The sequence below is a fragment of the Octodon degus genome, unplaced genomic scaffold, assembly GCF_000260255.1.
Source record: "Octodon degus isolate 3935 unplaced genomic scaffold, OctDeg1.0 scaffold00016, whole genome shotgun sequence".
NCBI classification, from domain to species: Eukaryota; Metazoa; Chordata; class Mammalia; order Rodentia; family Octodontidae; genus Octodon; species Octodon degus.
This window is the reverse complement of record NW_004524592.1, coordinates 10,710,534-10,728,090: the sequence shown is the minus strand read 5'-3', so window position 1 is coordinate 10,728,090 and position 17,557 is coordinate 10,710,534. Positions and strand designations below refer to the sequence as shown.

At 41.9% G+C, this 17,557-nt stretch overlaps 1 protein-coding gene across 1 annotated transcript in view; it reads left to right on the top strand.

The window, feature by feature from the left end:
* Adam23 (ADAM metallopeptidase domain 23) overlaps nt 1-17,557 on the top strand; it is a gene marked incomplete at its 5' end in the record, with an annotated part of 203,716 nt that overhangs the window by 30,127 nt on the left and 156,032 nt on the right. The window contains one exon of the mRNA XM_004626726.2: nt 10,437-10,513. Coding sequence (XP_004626783.1) covers nt 10,437-10,513 — 77 coding nt within the window. The remainder of the gene's footprint in view (nt 1-10,436; nt 10,514-17,557) is intronic.

Sequence of the window (17,557 nt, the reverse complement as noted above, 5' to 3'; positions counted from 1 at the left end):
AAATTATTTCTGATCTGATTTCTTCTATACCTTTCTGCAGTTGATTCTTTACTGTCAACGCTATTATTTCTGAGATATCTGGTGTGTGGTTTCCAGTTTCCTCAGTGCTAGTGTCTTCTGCAGTTGTACTGGGTGTATTCGGGGCCTGAGACTGCATTTTGTTCCTTCTTTTTGTCATTTTGTATACCACTGTCTTCTGACCTTTGGTGAAGAGCTTGAATAGAGTTATTACCTTAGCACCAGGTCCGGATCTATGAAGTTCCGATTCCTCCAGGTGGGTGTTGCTTGGATCTGGCTGCTGTGCTCCACTTCATTCTGCTGCAGCCGTTAGACTTGAACCTTTTGTGTCTCTCTGGCAAGATGTTCTGCTCCTGAATCAGCTGGGTGGGTCTTGCCTCTAGCCTCTTTGCAGGGAGTTCTGCTGAAGCATTCCGTGCTGGGCCTGCACTCTGGGTCTATTCAGGATCCTGCGGCCCTCGGTGCCAGGCCTGCACTCTGGGTCTATTCAGGATTCCGCCAGGCCCTGAGTCGTCTCACTCACTCACCAGGCCTGTGCTCTGGGTCTATTCAGGATCCTGAGGCCTGGGTCGTCTCACTCACTCACCGGGCCTGTGCTCTGGGTCTATTCAGGATCCTGCCAGGCCCTGAGTCATCTCACTCACCGGCCTGCACTCTGGGTCTATTCAGGATCCCACGGCCCTCGGTCGGGTGTGGCCAATAGTCTAACCATCAGGGTGGACTGGGTTCCTCAGTGAGTTCTGGCTTTGTCTTTTGACATAGTATTATCATTATATAAGCAAAAAAAAATTTTTTTTTTCGTGGAACCAGGGATTGAACTCATGCCCTTGCACTTGCCAGGCAAGTGTTTATTCTACTGAGCCATCTCTCCGGCCCTATAAGCAAAATTTTTAAAAAGAAGTTTGGGTAATGAGTCACAGGCATTCAGTGTAGAGGTTGAAGTCTTTTGCTTTTCAAAACTTATGTTTTATTGTATTTTTTAATTGAAATATATTTTGTCGTGTTCAGTAATTCTGGCTAGAAAGACAGTGTAGGTTCTTGCATCAGGGCAGAAGTGTGAGCAGAGAGAGAAACTGTCATTGGAGTTATGCAGTTTGAGGATGTAGGGATTGGTGAGGAGAAAGAACAAGGCGAATCACACCTTGGCTGCTGGATTATTGCATCAAATTAAGTGTTACTATTCAGGAAGGGTGCAGAAAGAAACTGCTTCCATGGTAACTGTTGTCATAGTTGTATTTTTACTTGTCTTTCAGAAAATGCATGAAAGCTAAAGAATACGGCTCTAGTGATACTTGTAATGCATTACACACTTTGGAATAGTAAGTGCTCCAAAGGCTGGTGATTTAATCTCTTTCTTTTATTTGGCATTGTCAATTTGGCATCTGGGAAAGATTAATTACCAAAGATAAATGCATGGAAGGTATTTAATGTAGGCATCAGAAGAAGCTTTGTCAGTGAAAGTACATTGTGCAGAGGCCTCCGTGATTACTAAATAATCAATAAGGGAGACTTTTGTTTGCCCTCCCTCCCATTTATAATATTAAATGCGGCTTCTTTTTTTAATTTCTTCTTTAACATTTAAAAATTAAAAAAAAATGTCGCACAGCTGACTCATGATTTATTTATTACCATTTCTGCTTGGATCATCAGTGCCTGCATTGTTCTTTTTCTTCAGTCTGACCTTTTCTCTGTATCAGACTTGAAGAGCATTTCAGCCATAGGTTGGTGAGAAAAGGGAGGGAGAGAAATTGGAATCTCTTTGGAATTGGTTAACTTAGAAAAGAGCTGTTGCTGAACATTTGTATGAAGTTTCACAAATCCATAAAGCCATGCTTTTGTTTTTTGTATCAGCAGATTTGGAAAATAATTATTGGCAAGGTTTCCTTCAAAGTTGAAGTCCCATCTTTCTTGCTAGATTTGTATAGATAGCAAAGTCAGAGTGTGACCTCCTTTTTTGGGGGGGGAGGTGCTGATCTGTGGCCTGTGGCCTGTGGCCTGTGGCCTGGGTGTGCTTCACTGATATTTTGGTCTTGTTTCTGTGATATTTCTCGAAGGACATGACTTGTGCTTGTTAGTTTACACCCAAAGGACAGATTGCTCAACAAAATACATCAGTATTTTGCATACCACTTATTGATCTCGTGAAAGGCTTTATTTTATGATAAACTGTCTCATTTATTTCTCACCACAATCTAAATTGAGGTTTAACACAGCAAAATGGAAAGCATCCTGTGTTTTATTTTAAAAGCGTGTTTTTGATGCATCTGTTTATTAGCAAACACTTAGGGACACTTTGTAATTTCTTCCTATTAGAGCAGTCCTAGAGCTTTCCCAATTTTGTTTCGCTTTAAACTCAGAGAGAAACATTCCCACACACTGTGGTCAGCCCTCTGTAACCCCCAGAATCTTTCCTCCTCAAATTCAAATGTACTTGTTGTCTGTCCTCTAAATTTAATAATTTATCATGCATAAATACTATGTGGCATCTTTTCAAATGATGTTTACTATTATTATTTAATTGGTGATTGTATTTTCACTCTTTGTCCTTTCTTGTTTCATTTCCCTAACCAGATGATGTGCTTTCTGCCATGAATCCTAATTCTCTTATATCTTTCATCTGCCACAGTGGCTCACACAAGAAGTAGCTATTCAAGGCAGATTTGTTAATGGTTAACCTCTAATACTGTGAATTGGAACATGTCAGAAGGAAACAGGATGATATTCTCCGCCACGAGCTACATATTTAAATGCGACTTGGCAAGAGTGTTCAGCAAATTAGCTTAATTTGCAAAGCTGCCTTCATGTAACGTTTGCAGCTGTTTCATTTCTCAGGAAAATGATTCATATTGTTTTAAAGACACGACAATTTGAACAGGGTCAAAACATAATGTATGATGGTAATTAGTAATAAAAATATAATATTTGCAGTTTGCAAGGTATAAATGCGCATTGAAATTTGATAGAAGGTCACCAGGTTTACTGTGAAGGAATTTTAAGGTGGAGCTTATACCTTTCCCAAAATGTTTATGCTTTCTTCTTCTTCATCTCCTTTTGTCCTACTTTGTTTTGCTGTCTCTTTCCTAATTTTTTGACCACTTTCAGTGTGGCAAGCCTTTTCTAGAAACTGTCTGTTACACTTTGTGTAATATCGTCTTCATACATGTCCTGTGATAAGCTATTATTACTCATATCTTACTGAGTAGGAAGCATGTGGCTTAGAGGTTTAAGGACTTCTGGGATGAACTTGGCACTTCTCCTGAGCAAAGGTTCTAACTTCTTATTTCTTTCTTTGATTATGACCATGGACAAAAACATCACTTCACCTTTCTGTGCCTTTTAGATGTGGTTTTCTCTCATGAAAGGGTGAAAAATGTCTGTCATAACTTCATGGGGGTGCTGTTTGTTTTTTGTAGATATGACAGTTGATTAAAACATAATAAAATAAGATATTTTATAACAAAATTTTATGTAATCATCAATGTGCTAACTTCAAATAAGGGATGAGAACCAGATTACAGTTACAAATGGTCTCTTGATATTTCTTTTTGAACTTAAAGCTCCTAAGAGATATTTACTTACTTGGATTTTTGCATTATGTAAATATACGAGTTGAATTTTTGATGTTTCCCTGTCATCTATAGAAGACAGTACAATATTAATGTGACTTAACTTTCCTCAAACTTCAGTGAATTTTAACTGGCAGTTTGTGAGTACTTAATCACTTAGGTTGATGGAGTCTGTGTCTCCAGTTTTTACATGAAGAGGAAAACAGACTGAGCTGCTCAGTTGCCAGATTTCCCCCCCACAGCCCCTGAAGTGCCCTGCGGCACCAGCAACTAGTGTCGTTATGATAAGGAGACACCTTCTAGGCTCCGAGGCGCTGGCTCTCCTTCTTGTGAGTTAGCGATGTTCAAATCTGCCTTCTCTAAAATGTCATAAAATGTCTTGAATCTCCAAAGAAGGCGAAGAAGGTCTTTTTTCCCGTGCTTAATGCCATGTTTTCCATTGACTTATAGGCCATGAAACTCCCTTGACTTTTACTTTTGTGGCTAGGATTCAATCTCCTACCAGGTTTTATTCATTAAAGAAGGTGATGAGATTCTGGGTACTTTTCCCACAATATTTGAAGAATATGAAATAGAACTCTTAGAGGGCTTATAAAGCCACAAGAGCAATACAAACAAGAGACAAAGAGCCATCTACAATCAGAAAAAGGAAAAGAAAATACATCTGGAAAAGATTGCATTGGGGCTGGTGAGATGGCTCAGTGGTCTGGAGCACCTGCTTGGAACAAGCTTAGCAAACACAGGGACCTCACGCCGGCCAGCCCCGCCCCCTGGTGGGCTGAGCTGGTCACACACACACACACACACACACACACACACACATAAATAAATAAAATTAAAAAAAAAGATTGCATTGTACAAAAACACACACAATGTATACATACATGTATTCAATATTTTATGAATTATTGAATCAATACTATGATGGTGAAGGGATATAAAAACAAGAATAAAATTACTTGCAATCTCTTTAACTTTTACTTTTTCATGATTCCTTTGAACAGTGAAGACAGTGTTGTCAATCCTGGCATCTAGGGCTGGGGAGATAGCTCAGTAGAATAAGCGCTTGCTTAGCAAGTGCAGGGTCCTGAGTTCAATCCCCAGTAAAAAAAAAATCGTGGCATCTAACTCTTGCCACCATGTTTTGCTCTCTCCAGCAGAGTCTTTCCTAGAAGCCCAGGAAAAAGTCCTCCTTAGCAATCCATGTTGGGTCAAGCGCTTGTGTTTGGGGAGGCCTGTGTGATATCCTTCAGGGTGTCACCGCCGCTTGTAAATCAGGTTTTCATCGTATTACATGGCACTCTGCACGTTTCCATCATTACCTGGATGAGTGTCCCCTTGCATAGTGGAATATATCAAGAGCTGGGAAACTACTTCCAAATGTTCTTCTGCTTTGCAAACCATGTATGGTGTAGAAAGAAGACATACAGAGGAAAAGGCTATGGCTACTGGTAGTGTAGATTCCCAGTTCTCCAAGTTGTTCAATTTCTACTAAATGAGCTTTACTTTAATGAGTGCCTGGGTTCTGGGAAAGTGTGGGCCTTCCAGGTCCCATTCGGAGTGCCAGTTACAGGAACGTTGCAGAGAACTTACCTTGCTAAGTGGCAGTGAATGTAGTGCTATGTGAGGCATGGTCGCACGAACACACGCGCATGCTCAAATACCTGCTTCTTATTTTTCTAAGTAGATGGTTGTCTTTCTTTATTTTTAGGTCCATGTTAGCTATTTGTAGAGTAGAACTCTTGGGAAAACACAAGTGTGTCTTACACAGAGTAGTGAAGCAAAGTGTGACAGCCGCTCAGTGGCACAGCAGCGCTTGGTGATAAGGTGCAAGGTAAGGTTGAGCTGAGGAAGTTGTCTTCTGCAGTTACTTACTGTGATTCCATTCAGTGTCAGCTAGGAGGAAGTGAGAACAGGGACACAAAAGCACACTGTTGAGATGGTGTGACTTATTCTTCAGCAAAGGAGGTTTGTGTATGTAATTGAGTTTAATTGTTTTTGTTTATAGAGCTCCTGTAATTTCACTGGGTTGGATTGTGAGTCAAAAGAAAAATAGTAAAGTGCTGAGGCAACAGCTGTTCCCAGCCCCTTAGGGCTCGTGCTTGTAGTGAAATGATACTTTTTGGCTATAAAACATTGCCTTCCTCCCTAGTGCTATTATAGCCATTATAGTGGATGTCCTTATAAAAAACAAGGTCATTTCTCAGATATCCTGAAGGAGAAAATAACTGTGACCTCATGTGTGTTTCATGAACTCTTCTCTGAAGTATTCGTGTCATCTGATTTTGTGCTGCTGAACACATTTGTAAACCTCACCTCTCAGTTCCTTCATTAGAAGAGCAGCGCTGTAGGTGGCCTTTGTATTTTCAGGACACCCGTCCGTCTGGCAGCTCTAACTCACTTTAGGTCATCCTAGAGTGATGTGGCTGCACTGCATAAAACTCCTTGCTCTTTCCAACCACTCTGACTTCCTACCCCTTGGAAGAAGTGGGACAACACTACTTAAGAAAAATTATACCTGGTGATGTAACTTATGAAATAGCGATGATAAAGACTCATTTTCTTTGACTTTGAAGCATCTTTGAAATGGATATTTACTGAAATGTATTATTTTGTTAAAGAAAAAGTGATAATTGAAACCCAATGGCAGAATCCAGAAGTTAAAAGCTATTTGAGTTGGGTGAAGGATGGGGTAGAAATAACAGAATGGTAGGGAAAAGTAGCACTTGTGAAGTGCAGTATTTATCTCAGTACAGAGAAGAATCTGTACTCTGAACAGTTGCTGTATTATGGCAACAGAAAGAGAAACATAATGGATGAAAAACACTTTTATACTGAAGTGCTTAAAATGGGTACAACTCAGTACATTCAATGAATATCCAGGTTTCATTTGATACGTGGGCAAAGGAGATGAGTGTGGGGAGGAAACATTACAGTATTTTGTAGAAAAAGATCCTGTATTTTAGAATTAAAATAAACTAAAATACTGCATTTTTTAAGCTAATAAATATAATGGAATCAGATTTCTTTTTAAATGGAGGAACAGGTGCGTGGTTGCTGTTGTTTTTTCTGGAAGGTACCCTGCATTGTTTGGAGGTGGCTGAGGTTGACGTTGACGGACCCCTGTGGGGTGCTGGGCCCGGCGGCTTTGGGCAAGGCACACCCTCTCAGCTGTAGCCTCCTTTGCCATCACTGAGCTAGATGCACCAACCCCTCAGTTTTCATCCTGCCTTTCCAGGCTCACTGTCATTTCCTCTGAATCTGCTTTCCTGCAGGCCACATTGATTTTTTAAAAAACTAAATTTGTTTCCACATTATTTTCTTTTTTTGAGGCAGGATCTCTCTGTGTAGCTCAGGCTGCCCTCAAATTCACAGCAATCTTTCTACCTCAGCTCCCAAGCGCTGGAATTACAGGCATGGACCACCATGCCCTGATTCGCATTCATTTTTAGCTCTAGTTTTGTAAATATTTTCCTCCTGCCCTTTTGTCTTCTCTCCTCCTGACAGGTGGATTTCCATTCAGCTATTAGGTTTTGTTCAGAGTACCCCATCAGGGAGGCCTGTGTGGGCCCTTCTGCTAAGCATGGCTCAGCTTTGGCCGTGGGCCCATTAGACATTGAGGCTGGCATCGTTGCCCTTTTCCCTGGAGCCTGCTGCCATCCTGGGGAGTGGAACGTGCACAGAATCCAACTTGCTTCCTTTTTTCTAATCTCCTTCCTCATCCCTCCCCCTCTCTCCCTCCTCAAATCCCCCTTTTCCTGTTTTCATTCTTGTCATTAATCTTAGCTCATGTTTATGGCATATGATGTTTGCATGTATTGAGGATCTTAGGTCCTTGTACATGGTGCATCTTACTCTACCTTTTTCCCCTTCTACTCCCCCTTACCCATCACCCTTGATCTCCTGGACCCCTTCCCATGTGCAAGAGACCCACCCTTGTCTCCTTCAGATGCTGTACAGTATTAAATTTGTGTGTCTGGTTTATTTCACTCTACATTATATTTTCCAGGTGCATCCACTGTCCTACTAGTGTCTCAAATATCCTACTTTATAGCTGAGTAGTATTCTATTATATATAGATACTACCTTTTCTTTCTCCAGTTGTCTGCTGGTGGGTACCACAGGCTGCTTTCAGGATTTAGCCATATGAATTGTGCTGCTATAGAAATTAGTACATGTGTATTGCTATAGTATGGTGTTTTAAGATCTTTTGGGGTAGATACCTGCAAGAGGGAGAGCTGGGTCATAAGGATTTTCTAATTTTAGTTCTTTAAGACATCTCCATACTGGGGCTGGGGAAATAGCTTGGCGGTCTAAGCACTTGCGTGGCAAGCTCTAGGACCCAGGTTTGATCCCCATTACTGCATGCTGTGCTGGCCCTGGAATCCTGGATATGTCATACCAGCCACCAAAACAGGTGTGGTGGTGCATGCCAGTAATCCCAGAACTGAGGAGGCTGAGACAGGAGGATCAATATGAGAACTATGAGTTCAAGCTGTGTAGTGAGACCCTGTATCCAAATAAATAAATAAAAGATAAAAAAATTAATAAGGAAATCTCCATACTGAATTCTTTAATGGTTGTGCCAGTTTGAGTTCCCAGCCATCTTTACGCATAGGGGAACCTTGGTGTGTGTATGTACCGTGAGTGAATGCAGGTGCAAAGCAGGCCTGCTGGGCTGACTTGACGCACACTTATTTTAACAATCATCAGCTGGTGCAAGCCCGGACAATTCTATGCAATGAGGGAACAGTGATTGCCACCAATTTACCTTGTTTTCCACCAGGTGTTGTTGCTGTTTATACTTGTTTCATTGCTTATTTGCTATAAAATGAGCCTTCTGCTGGGTCTGGGAGGTAGATTTTTCAGCCTCTTTAAGCCATGAACTCTTCTCTGTCATGTAACATTAGGAGTAAATATGCTTAGGTACCTATCTTGTTCTTAGGAAGTTAATTATGTATATACATAATTTGCCACTATGCAGTTCAAGCTGGCCTAGAACTCACTTTGTACCCCAGGATGACCTTGAACTTGCAGCAGTTCTCCTGCCTCATCCTCCTGAGTGCTGGGATAACAGGCATGCACCACCATGCCCAGCTAGTTTAACATACTTTTTATTCAAAGAAGCCTTTTGGATCCAGAGGTGAAAATTACCCTTTGCTAAATTATTCAAAAAATAAATATTTTCTCTATATATCTTCATACAAAAATTAATAATTTAAGACAAAATGAACCAACATTAAAGACCATATGATTTTTTTTTTTCCCCCAGAACCGGGGATTGAACTCAGACCCTTGTGCTTGCTAGGGAAGCAGTTATTCCACTGAGCCATCTCCCCAGCCCCTAGACCATATGATTTTGTATTGGATTGTTAGAAGCTCTGTTGCAAATGAGAGGCCACACTTGACAAGATAGGTGTTTCATTCTCCCTCATGCAATTGTCTGAACATGAGATCTCAGGACAAGGGTCATACCCCACTTTACCCCATGTTCTGTATGGTTATTTGGTGTTTGGCTTGGTATCCCATGGTGTTAGGATTTCAGAAGCCTCTCATGGTCTTGTATTTAAAATTTAATATTTGTTACTCTCCTTTTAAATTATTCTTTATTGATTTTTTAAGTGACTAATTGATAGTTGTGCTTGACTGGAAGTCAAGTCATTGTGTGTTCATAGTGGTTTATGGGCTTGGCATGCATAGTAAATTAGTCCTGACAATAAATATTTGGTGAATTACTGGAAGGTTTGGATATTTGGGAGAAGGATCATTAGTCTACCAATGCTTGCAAGACCCCTGTGATATGTTCTGTGGACTTGCCTGTCTTGGGGAGGGGTGGGAAGGAAGGAAGCTCATGCTGCCACCAGAAGGAGGAACCAATGGAGCTCCCACAGTGCTGAGGCCCAAGAATTCATTTCCACATTACTTTCCATACAAAGTAATGAAATTGGGATGCCTTTGAGCATGGGGAAGGTTTCCCTAAACAAAACAATGAGGAGATAGAGAGGGGCATGGAATGGTAGTGGGGAAGGCTGGGTTGGAAGGTCCTGCACTGCTTTAGGAATGCAAGCTGGAGGAAGGACATTTGTGATTCAGGGTCTTGGAGTAAAGCAGCTGCATTTCTTCTTGTCCTTTTTGTTTTTTCCTGGTAGGATGACAAAGGAAAATTTTATCTTAGGTAATACTTTGATGACACTTCATTGATTTGTTTACTTACATTATTAGGATGCTTCTTTAAAGCTCTCCTAATCTTTAACCCCTCCTAAAGGGTTCAGATGGAATTATCTTTGTATTTGGAATTAGGGCATCCTCATGGCAGTATTTGTAATGGTTCAGCTTTTAAAGGGAGCCATAAACATTCTGTTTCCAAAGGGATGAGCTCTAAGTGCTTTTTGAAGTCAGAAGACTGTGCTACTCCAGTTTGCTGTCACATTCTGCTGATACTGTCACATTCTGCTGATCATTTAGAGAAAGTTCCAGAGAAAAGTTCCAATTCTTGCTGAAGAGCAGAACCCTGACATGATTTTTCACTTAGGTGTGCAGAAAGAATACATTAGCTTCCTGAACAAAATAGGCTGAAATCAAGCTTTAATTAGACCAACTTCTGCATATTTCATCAATTTGGTAGTCCGGAAGAGTATGCTCTAGATTTTTATCCCAGTGGGTTCATTTTAAAGGACTGGTTGGTTTTTAAAATTTATTTTCTATATATTGATATTCCTGGGAAAGCCACGGCAATACACCTGTTCTCTTAAAATGTAAGTTAATACATAAAAAAGTTGGTCCAGTTAAATACCTTTGTTTTTGGAGATGGGAAAGTACTTTAAACTTTCTCCTGTGTTTTTGTATCTCTAGGCCGTCCATCTGGCCCAGGCAAGCTTCCAGATTGAAGCCTTTGGCTCCAAATTTATTCTTGACCTCATACTGAACAAGTAAGTACAGTCTCTTAGGAAGCAGGTACAGTAAAACTTCACTTCTAAGATACTTGTTTTGTCAAAATGATGTCTGTGGTCAAAGCAACTGATTACATGTGGTAAAGAACCTAAATAAAAATATAAAATCTGAATAGTGAATTGGCTTTATTTCCTTTTTCTGAAAGAAAAGACGTTTAACATGTCAAATATCTCAAATACAGCGCTTACATATTGTGATTTAAAGTGGAATAAATAGTTGAAGTACTGCTAGCTAGTTAATTGTTAACAGGTATCATCACTATATATAAGAATCATGATTCAAGCCCAATTAGACTTCAGTCTAGTGAGTTCTTCCATTTTACCTTTTATAATGCTATTTCAATAACTTCTGTTCGAAGAAAAAAGTAAGTGATGACTTGCAAGGACCTATTTGGAAAAGGTTTTTTGCTTTGTAATTTGCTCTGGTGTGGATCCTAAGAAATTTGGTACTGATGGAAACTTATTCAGTTGTTTCTAGGCATGTGTTTATGTTGATATTTAAATATGCTGCCTGCTAAGTTGGAACCAGTTGTACAGATGTTTTTGTACAAAGTGTGAACAAGAGATGTTGCCTTACTCAAGGCTGAAGAGTCTGCAGAGAGCCAGCACCACGCTTATCTTTAGGGCAAAGGATTTCCTGTATGTTTTTCCTCAGTTATAGAATATAATTTTTGTTAGTATTTTCAGCTCTTATTATTATTTTGACCAGGCCTGCCTCTTAGCAAGAAAAAAATGGCACTTAATGTTATCAGAGAATCCTAAAGTAGGTGATTGCAGCCAGTGTCTGAGGGGCTGGAAAGAACTAAATAGAACAACTATTACATTTCTTGTATGCCAGATTCTCTGAGCTCTGCAGAAAAAAAAAAATGCAGAGTCAGCGTGGGTGCTCCTTACTCAAGTGTTACTGCGGCTTTGAAGTCAGAATGAATCAGCAGAACTCAGAATTTCCTGCATTAAAGATACTGCAGGCTTTCTTGGGTTGAGTTTTGTTTCACCGTGCTGTGTCAGCGTGTGCCTGCCTAAGAGATTTGTCTTGCCAAATCTTAGACTATGTTGAGTAGCAAGATACTGCTAATTTTAGTTTGCTTAAGTCTTCTGTTCTTTTAGTGCTTACTGCAGTGGGGATCGTCACTCCAGGATGAACATGGTCACAGCAACCAACACTCTAGTGTATTTTTAATATGAAATATTGGGGCTACAGCAGAGCCTCCAAGGAAGGGTCACATGCGCTGTCCAGGGGATTTAGTATTCTGAAAATGTACATGAAATTACTTATGACTAACATTTAATGTGCCAATGAATCAAGCTGAGCACCTATTCAGGATAGTCCTTGCCTTGAGGAATTTAGAGTATAGTGGGAAAGGTCGGTGGAGAAATATAATTTTAAAAGACTGTGAAACATGTGCTAGAGGTTAGCGTGGAATGTTACAGTAGTGCAGCTGAACACGTGGATAGGCCGCATGGAGGGCAAGGCTATAAGCCCTGCCAGAAGGTGGAAGAGTGAAGGAAGTTTTATTACTTAGAGCAAATGAGGGGGGCAGTGGGCATAACCGCAAAGCTGTATCTTTCTGAACACAGGAGACAAAAGGGATTTCGTTGGGGAAATCTTGTGTGTGTTCATAGTTTTTCAGAATCATTTGTTTATTTTATAAGTCCTTATGAAGTTAATTATCATATAGATTAACACCCAGACTAATGGGCCAAAAACCTTGTACAACACAGAAAACAATGATACTAACTCAAGGTGCACTTTTAGATGCACTGTCCATGCTGGATTACAGTAACTCTTTTTCTCTGTCTTTTCTTCCTGTTTGTCTTGTATTTTGCGTTTGTATATTGGTTTTTAATATACGAGAAACAATGTGATATTTAAGCTTGTGTGTCTGATTTATGTCACTTAACAACATGGTCTCTGGTGTATCCATTTTCCTACATGTTACTCAAGTTTATCCTTTTTCTGGCAGAGTAGTGCTCCATTGTATATAAACGCCACATTTTCTTTATCCATTCATCTATTGATGGATATATAGGCTGCTTCCAAAATTTAGCTATCATGAATTGTGCTGTTGTAAACATGGGTACATGCATGTTTGTATTGAAAGACTTGTCCTCACATGGAAAGTTGGGTGCCTGCCTGAGTGCATTCAGTTCAAGATCATGCTTCTTCATCCATCCCATGTTCAAAAACGGCAGATGGAAACACCACTTGTGTAGGGACGCTAGCCTTGGAGTGAGCTTCTAATGAGCAGGCATATTCTAGGTCACCTAGACGCTGACTCAGTGATTCTGAGGACTTATGCCAGGTCTTTGTGGTTTTCTGCGGAAGGTCTTACATGAAGCAAATAACTGAGTGTGAGTGACCTGATGGCCCCAGCTTCTGGGAAGCTCTGGGAAGCAGAAGCCAGGGCTGGGTAGAGAAGACGGTGTAAAGATAATGCAAGTCCCTGCAAAGGGTGTTGGGTGAGAAGAAAAGAGCTGGCAGGAGACACAGGGTCAAGGCAGAACTTCTTTGCATCAGTGCAACAAGTCGAGAGATGGAGAGTTAGAGCGCAAGGATGCAGGTACCAAAGGCAAGGAGATGATCCGTGGAGCAGAACCAGGTCAGGACCAAGGAGTCGGTGAGCTGCAAGCAGGGGCAGTGTGTGATTTGGACAGGAGAGCCAGCTTGTCTGCACTGTTGTGCCAGCCTGATGGGGGAGCAGCTGGAGCTGAGGAAATGCCAGTCTGCAGGTCTTGGAGGTGGTATCACCTGCACAGGCTTGGGGTGGACACAGGGGAGGGAAATGGCAGCAGTGTGGTTAATCGCTGGAAGGAATGGGTGAAGAAATTCATAAGGCCAAGTCAAAGAGTTTGTGAGGAACTTTCCTGTGCTGGGTGTTAGTCTCATGCCTTCTTTCCTGTCGGTGTTTTTTAAATTTTATTTTTCTTCTTAATTTTAGTCTAGGTGTGTTGTCACTGCAGTGTGTGAGAAGAGGGGCATAGTGGTCTGGATCCAGGGCTCAGTACTGGTGTAGCACAGAGGAGGGACCATGAAGCTGAGCTCTCTGATACTGCAGACTAACTTGGCTAGTTGAGTATCAGAATTCAGTCTGGGTAAGAAAGAGATGAGTGTCGGAGGGGCCTGTGGGAGAGGAGATGATAGAGGACTTTGGAGGGAAGAGTCAGTGAGTGGGAGGGTGCGCAGGGTGTGTATGTGTCACAGGCCTGTGCATCTGCCCTGTGCCATAAGTGCAATGTGAGCGTGGTGAACTGGCCTGACCTGGGGACAGGGGACTGTATTAGAGCATGAAATGCCAGGGTAGGGTTGGGGCTGTAGTTAAAATGACTTTTCATGGCTGGAATTAATGCAAAAGTCAGATCCATGATTGAATAAATTTAAGAGTCAACAGAGTGTTTAGATCAGACATGGAGGAAACAAAAAAAACCTCTGAGGAAAGAGACATCTGATTTCCACCAAGGGGTGATCGTCGCCACTCTGTATGCCACAAGTTTAACCCATCAGAGGAGCACAAGGTGAAAGATGCATGTTCACTCCATGGTGCAGTGTGAGAAGAAAAGAGCACAAAGAGGCCACTGTAGACATCCTCATGGTGGCCACAGGATTGAGATAGTAATGACCTCCCAGGCTTGAAGGCTCATGTGTGAGATGTGTGAGGCCTGCCACGCCATGAATCCCTGGGAGCAGAGCCTCTGCTCATTCTCTGCTTTCCCAGGTGGCACAGGGCCCTGGGCTCATTGAGGGAGGGCATTCCTGGGAGGGCAGTGTGTTGGGTTCGTTTGTTCATCGAATGTTGAGTGAACATCTGCCCCATGGCTGATGCTGGTAGGTGAGGTGTTGCTTGGGGCAGGCAGCAGACAGTGAGCCAATAGATGGAAGCAAAGGTGTTGAAGAAGACACAAGTGGCTGTGTGACGCCAGGAACTGTGGGTGACAATGGCCCGTGTGGTGGCCAGGAGCAGGAAACCTGGGAGGAGGTGAGCACCAAGCTGAGACCTGAGCATCAAGGAGGGCTCCGCACAGCTGGGACAGTAGGACAGCTGGACCTCAGAGGAAGTCATGGAGTGGGTAAGGACAGACTGTGACCGAGTGCAGGGGCTCTAGGGGTGCTGGGAGCCCGAGGAGATGGGAAGAGGAAGCCACACAAGGCTGTTGCGGACGATGAGGCCACTAAGGTAGGCAGAACGTGTGGCAGTGACACAGCTGGATTTAAATTTAATTTGGTCCAAGATTCTAGTTTTGGCCTTAGGAGATCTTTAGTTGTGTTCCTTTCAGGATATTCCTTTTTTAAAATTGTGTTTTTTTTTTTTTTTTTTTTCCTTATGTAGCACCTATTGCTCCAAGTTAGAGAAGATTTTAAAAGGATTACGAGGTCAACATTTTTCGGGTGGGGGAAGAGCTAAATGTTGCTTGTATTCTTTTGATTTTTATTGTTAAAAACTGCACCAGGGGCTGGGGAGATGGCTCAGTGGAATAAGCGCTTCCCTGGCAAGCGCAAGGAGCTGAGTTCAATCCCCGGTTCCGCAAAAACAAAACAAAACAAAACAAAAAGCCAAACAAAAAAACCCTACACCATTGTCATCAGCTCAGTAATGCGTGCTGTGTCTCAGTGCTCAGAAGTCTAACAGGTCTAGCTGTCTGCCTATATATCTCACTAGATACCAAAGCCTTGTGACCCATGCTTTTCTTTGCTGGTGTCTTTGGTAAACGTGTGCTGGGAATTACTATACTCAGAGCACATAATGCGTACAGGTTCAGTCTGACATTAGACAGGCCTGGTTCTGAATCTGAGGCCTGGTATCTATTTGGCCATATAATTCTGGGAAAGTTTCTTGACTTCCTTCCCCTCATTTCTCTTCTTCCTCCACTGCCATCACCGTCACTACCTGAAAACCCAGCCTCCGGCAGTGTCCTAGGCAGTGATCTCACTCTGTTCCCAGAGCTGCAGTTATCACCACATAATAACTGGAGAGAATTCTCTATACCCCCCACAGAAGCCCTGTATCACATTCACTCCCCTCTCCCTTCTCCCCAAGCCCCTGGCAACCGCTGACCTGCTTTGTGGCTCTGTGGATTTGCGCACTCTGGATGTTTCATATGAATAGGTTCATACAATGTGTGGCCTTTAGCATTTAGGCTCCTGCACTTACCATAATGTTTTCAGCCTTCATGTTGCACTATTATATTGGCATATTCTTAACTTCTCAAGCTTCACATTTTCTTCCTAAATTGTAGGCTGTAATAAGAGTTAATGCCATAATGTGTGTCATTTTTGCATGTCTTTTAATTGGAAGACTACACTCAGTAAATATTTTTATCTACTGTTATTATTATTATTATTATTATTATTATTTTTTTTTTGTGGTACCGGGGATTGAACTCAGGACCCTGTGCTTGCCAGGCAGGTGCTTATTCTACTGTATTATTATTATTATTATTTTTTTTTTGTGGTACCGGGGATTGAACTCAGGACCCTGTGCTTGCCAGGCAGGTGCTTATTCTACTGAGCTATCTCCCCGGACTTACAATTATTATTATTATAGCAAGATAGTCATTGGACTGAGGAGTTGGCATTGAAGTATCATTGATTTCATGACCTTGTGCAAGATCACAGTCTTGCACAAACACTGCTAGTTTTCCTTTCAGTTTCAGTCAATGTATTTTTTCTTGACTTTAGTAAATAGACAAGTGTGGTGCATCATGTGATCTTTTCCATCCTGTAAACAAAGACAAAGATGGATAATGATAGGCCAGATCCTTGGTTGATACACATTCAGGAAAATGAGCACCGTGAGTTCAGATCCTGTTCTTTTACCGAGTAGAAGAACATATTTGTGATTTATTTGGCAGACACTCATTAAAGAAATGAAACCAGACTGCAGGTCATTGACTCCTTAGATACTTACATCTCCTGACCACCTCCCTGGCTCTGAGGTGACTCCCTAGGCCCTCAGTATGCTGTTGTTTTTATTTGAAGTGAAGTGCATGCCTGCATTCCTTCTGGCCTCTGCCTGGTGCAGAGAAAGAAGAAGTCTCAGAGTGCAGCAGACACCAGACCTGCCATTTTGTAAGGCACATTCCAGCAAGCGGGGCTCATGCCTGCTTCTCTTGTCTAAGCTTCTCCTGTTGTCTTCAGCAGCATTCAGAAGAGCTCTGCTAGGGTGAAATCAGTGCACAAACTCAACATTAGGTGGCTGTAACCTAGACCTGGGGGGCGGACGGGATCTTGGAGAGTAAGGACTTTGCTTTGTCAGGAACCAAGGTTGCTGAGTGAGACAACTCTTACTGGATGGGGTAGGAGAAAGCTAAAAGCTGTCCTGGGCAGGGGCATCTCAGGAAAGGAAAATCTGGGTAATTTTCCAGTTTAGAGAAGTGCGCTGAGCTCGGCTGCGCTCTGCGACATTCTACCCCTCGAGGACCACTGCACTGATCAGAGGTCATGTTGTGTTTCCACCATGGTCAGTGAGCCATATGGTGAGTGTTCAGGCCAGGGGCTCGTAGTGGGGGCGAGCAGGCTTCAGAGGTACAGGGGTCTCACTGTCTCTCTGTGGACAGGAAGCGGCCAAATGATGGTAAGGAAAAGGAAAAATAAACAAGGTTGCTATAATGAATCCAATAAAGTAGTTCTATATTTAGAAAGAGATCCTTGTTCCAGTTTTCTGGGAATCAAGTATTTGATTTAAGTCAAATATCTAGAAAGTGTCACTTTATAGAAGTATACATGCATAGTAATTTGTTCATTAGAAATAGTTCATGTAGGGCTTTTGAAAGAAGAAAACAGCCATGCTGACGTAGTTTCAGTTAGGTTAAATAAGTTGATTTCCATGTTGACAGGTATGGTTAATTCATTCAGCCAATAGCCATTTATTGAACATCTAGTTTGTATCACATGCTGTGCTGAGCCATACAGGGAATTCGGAGCTGTGTGAAAAAACTTTTTCTCCCCAGGAACCTGCAGTGGAGAAATGCAGTGGAGATTAAAGTTATATGAGTAGTATTGCAGCGTGATGGAAAGTGGTTTGGTGA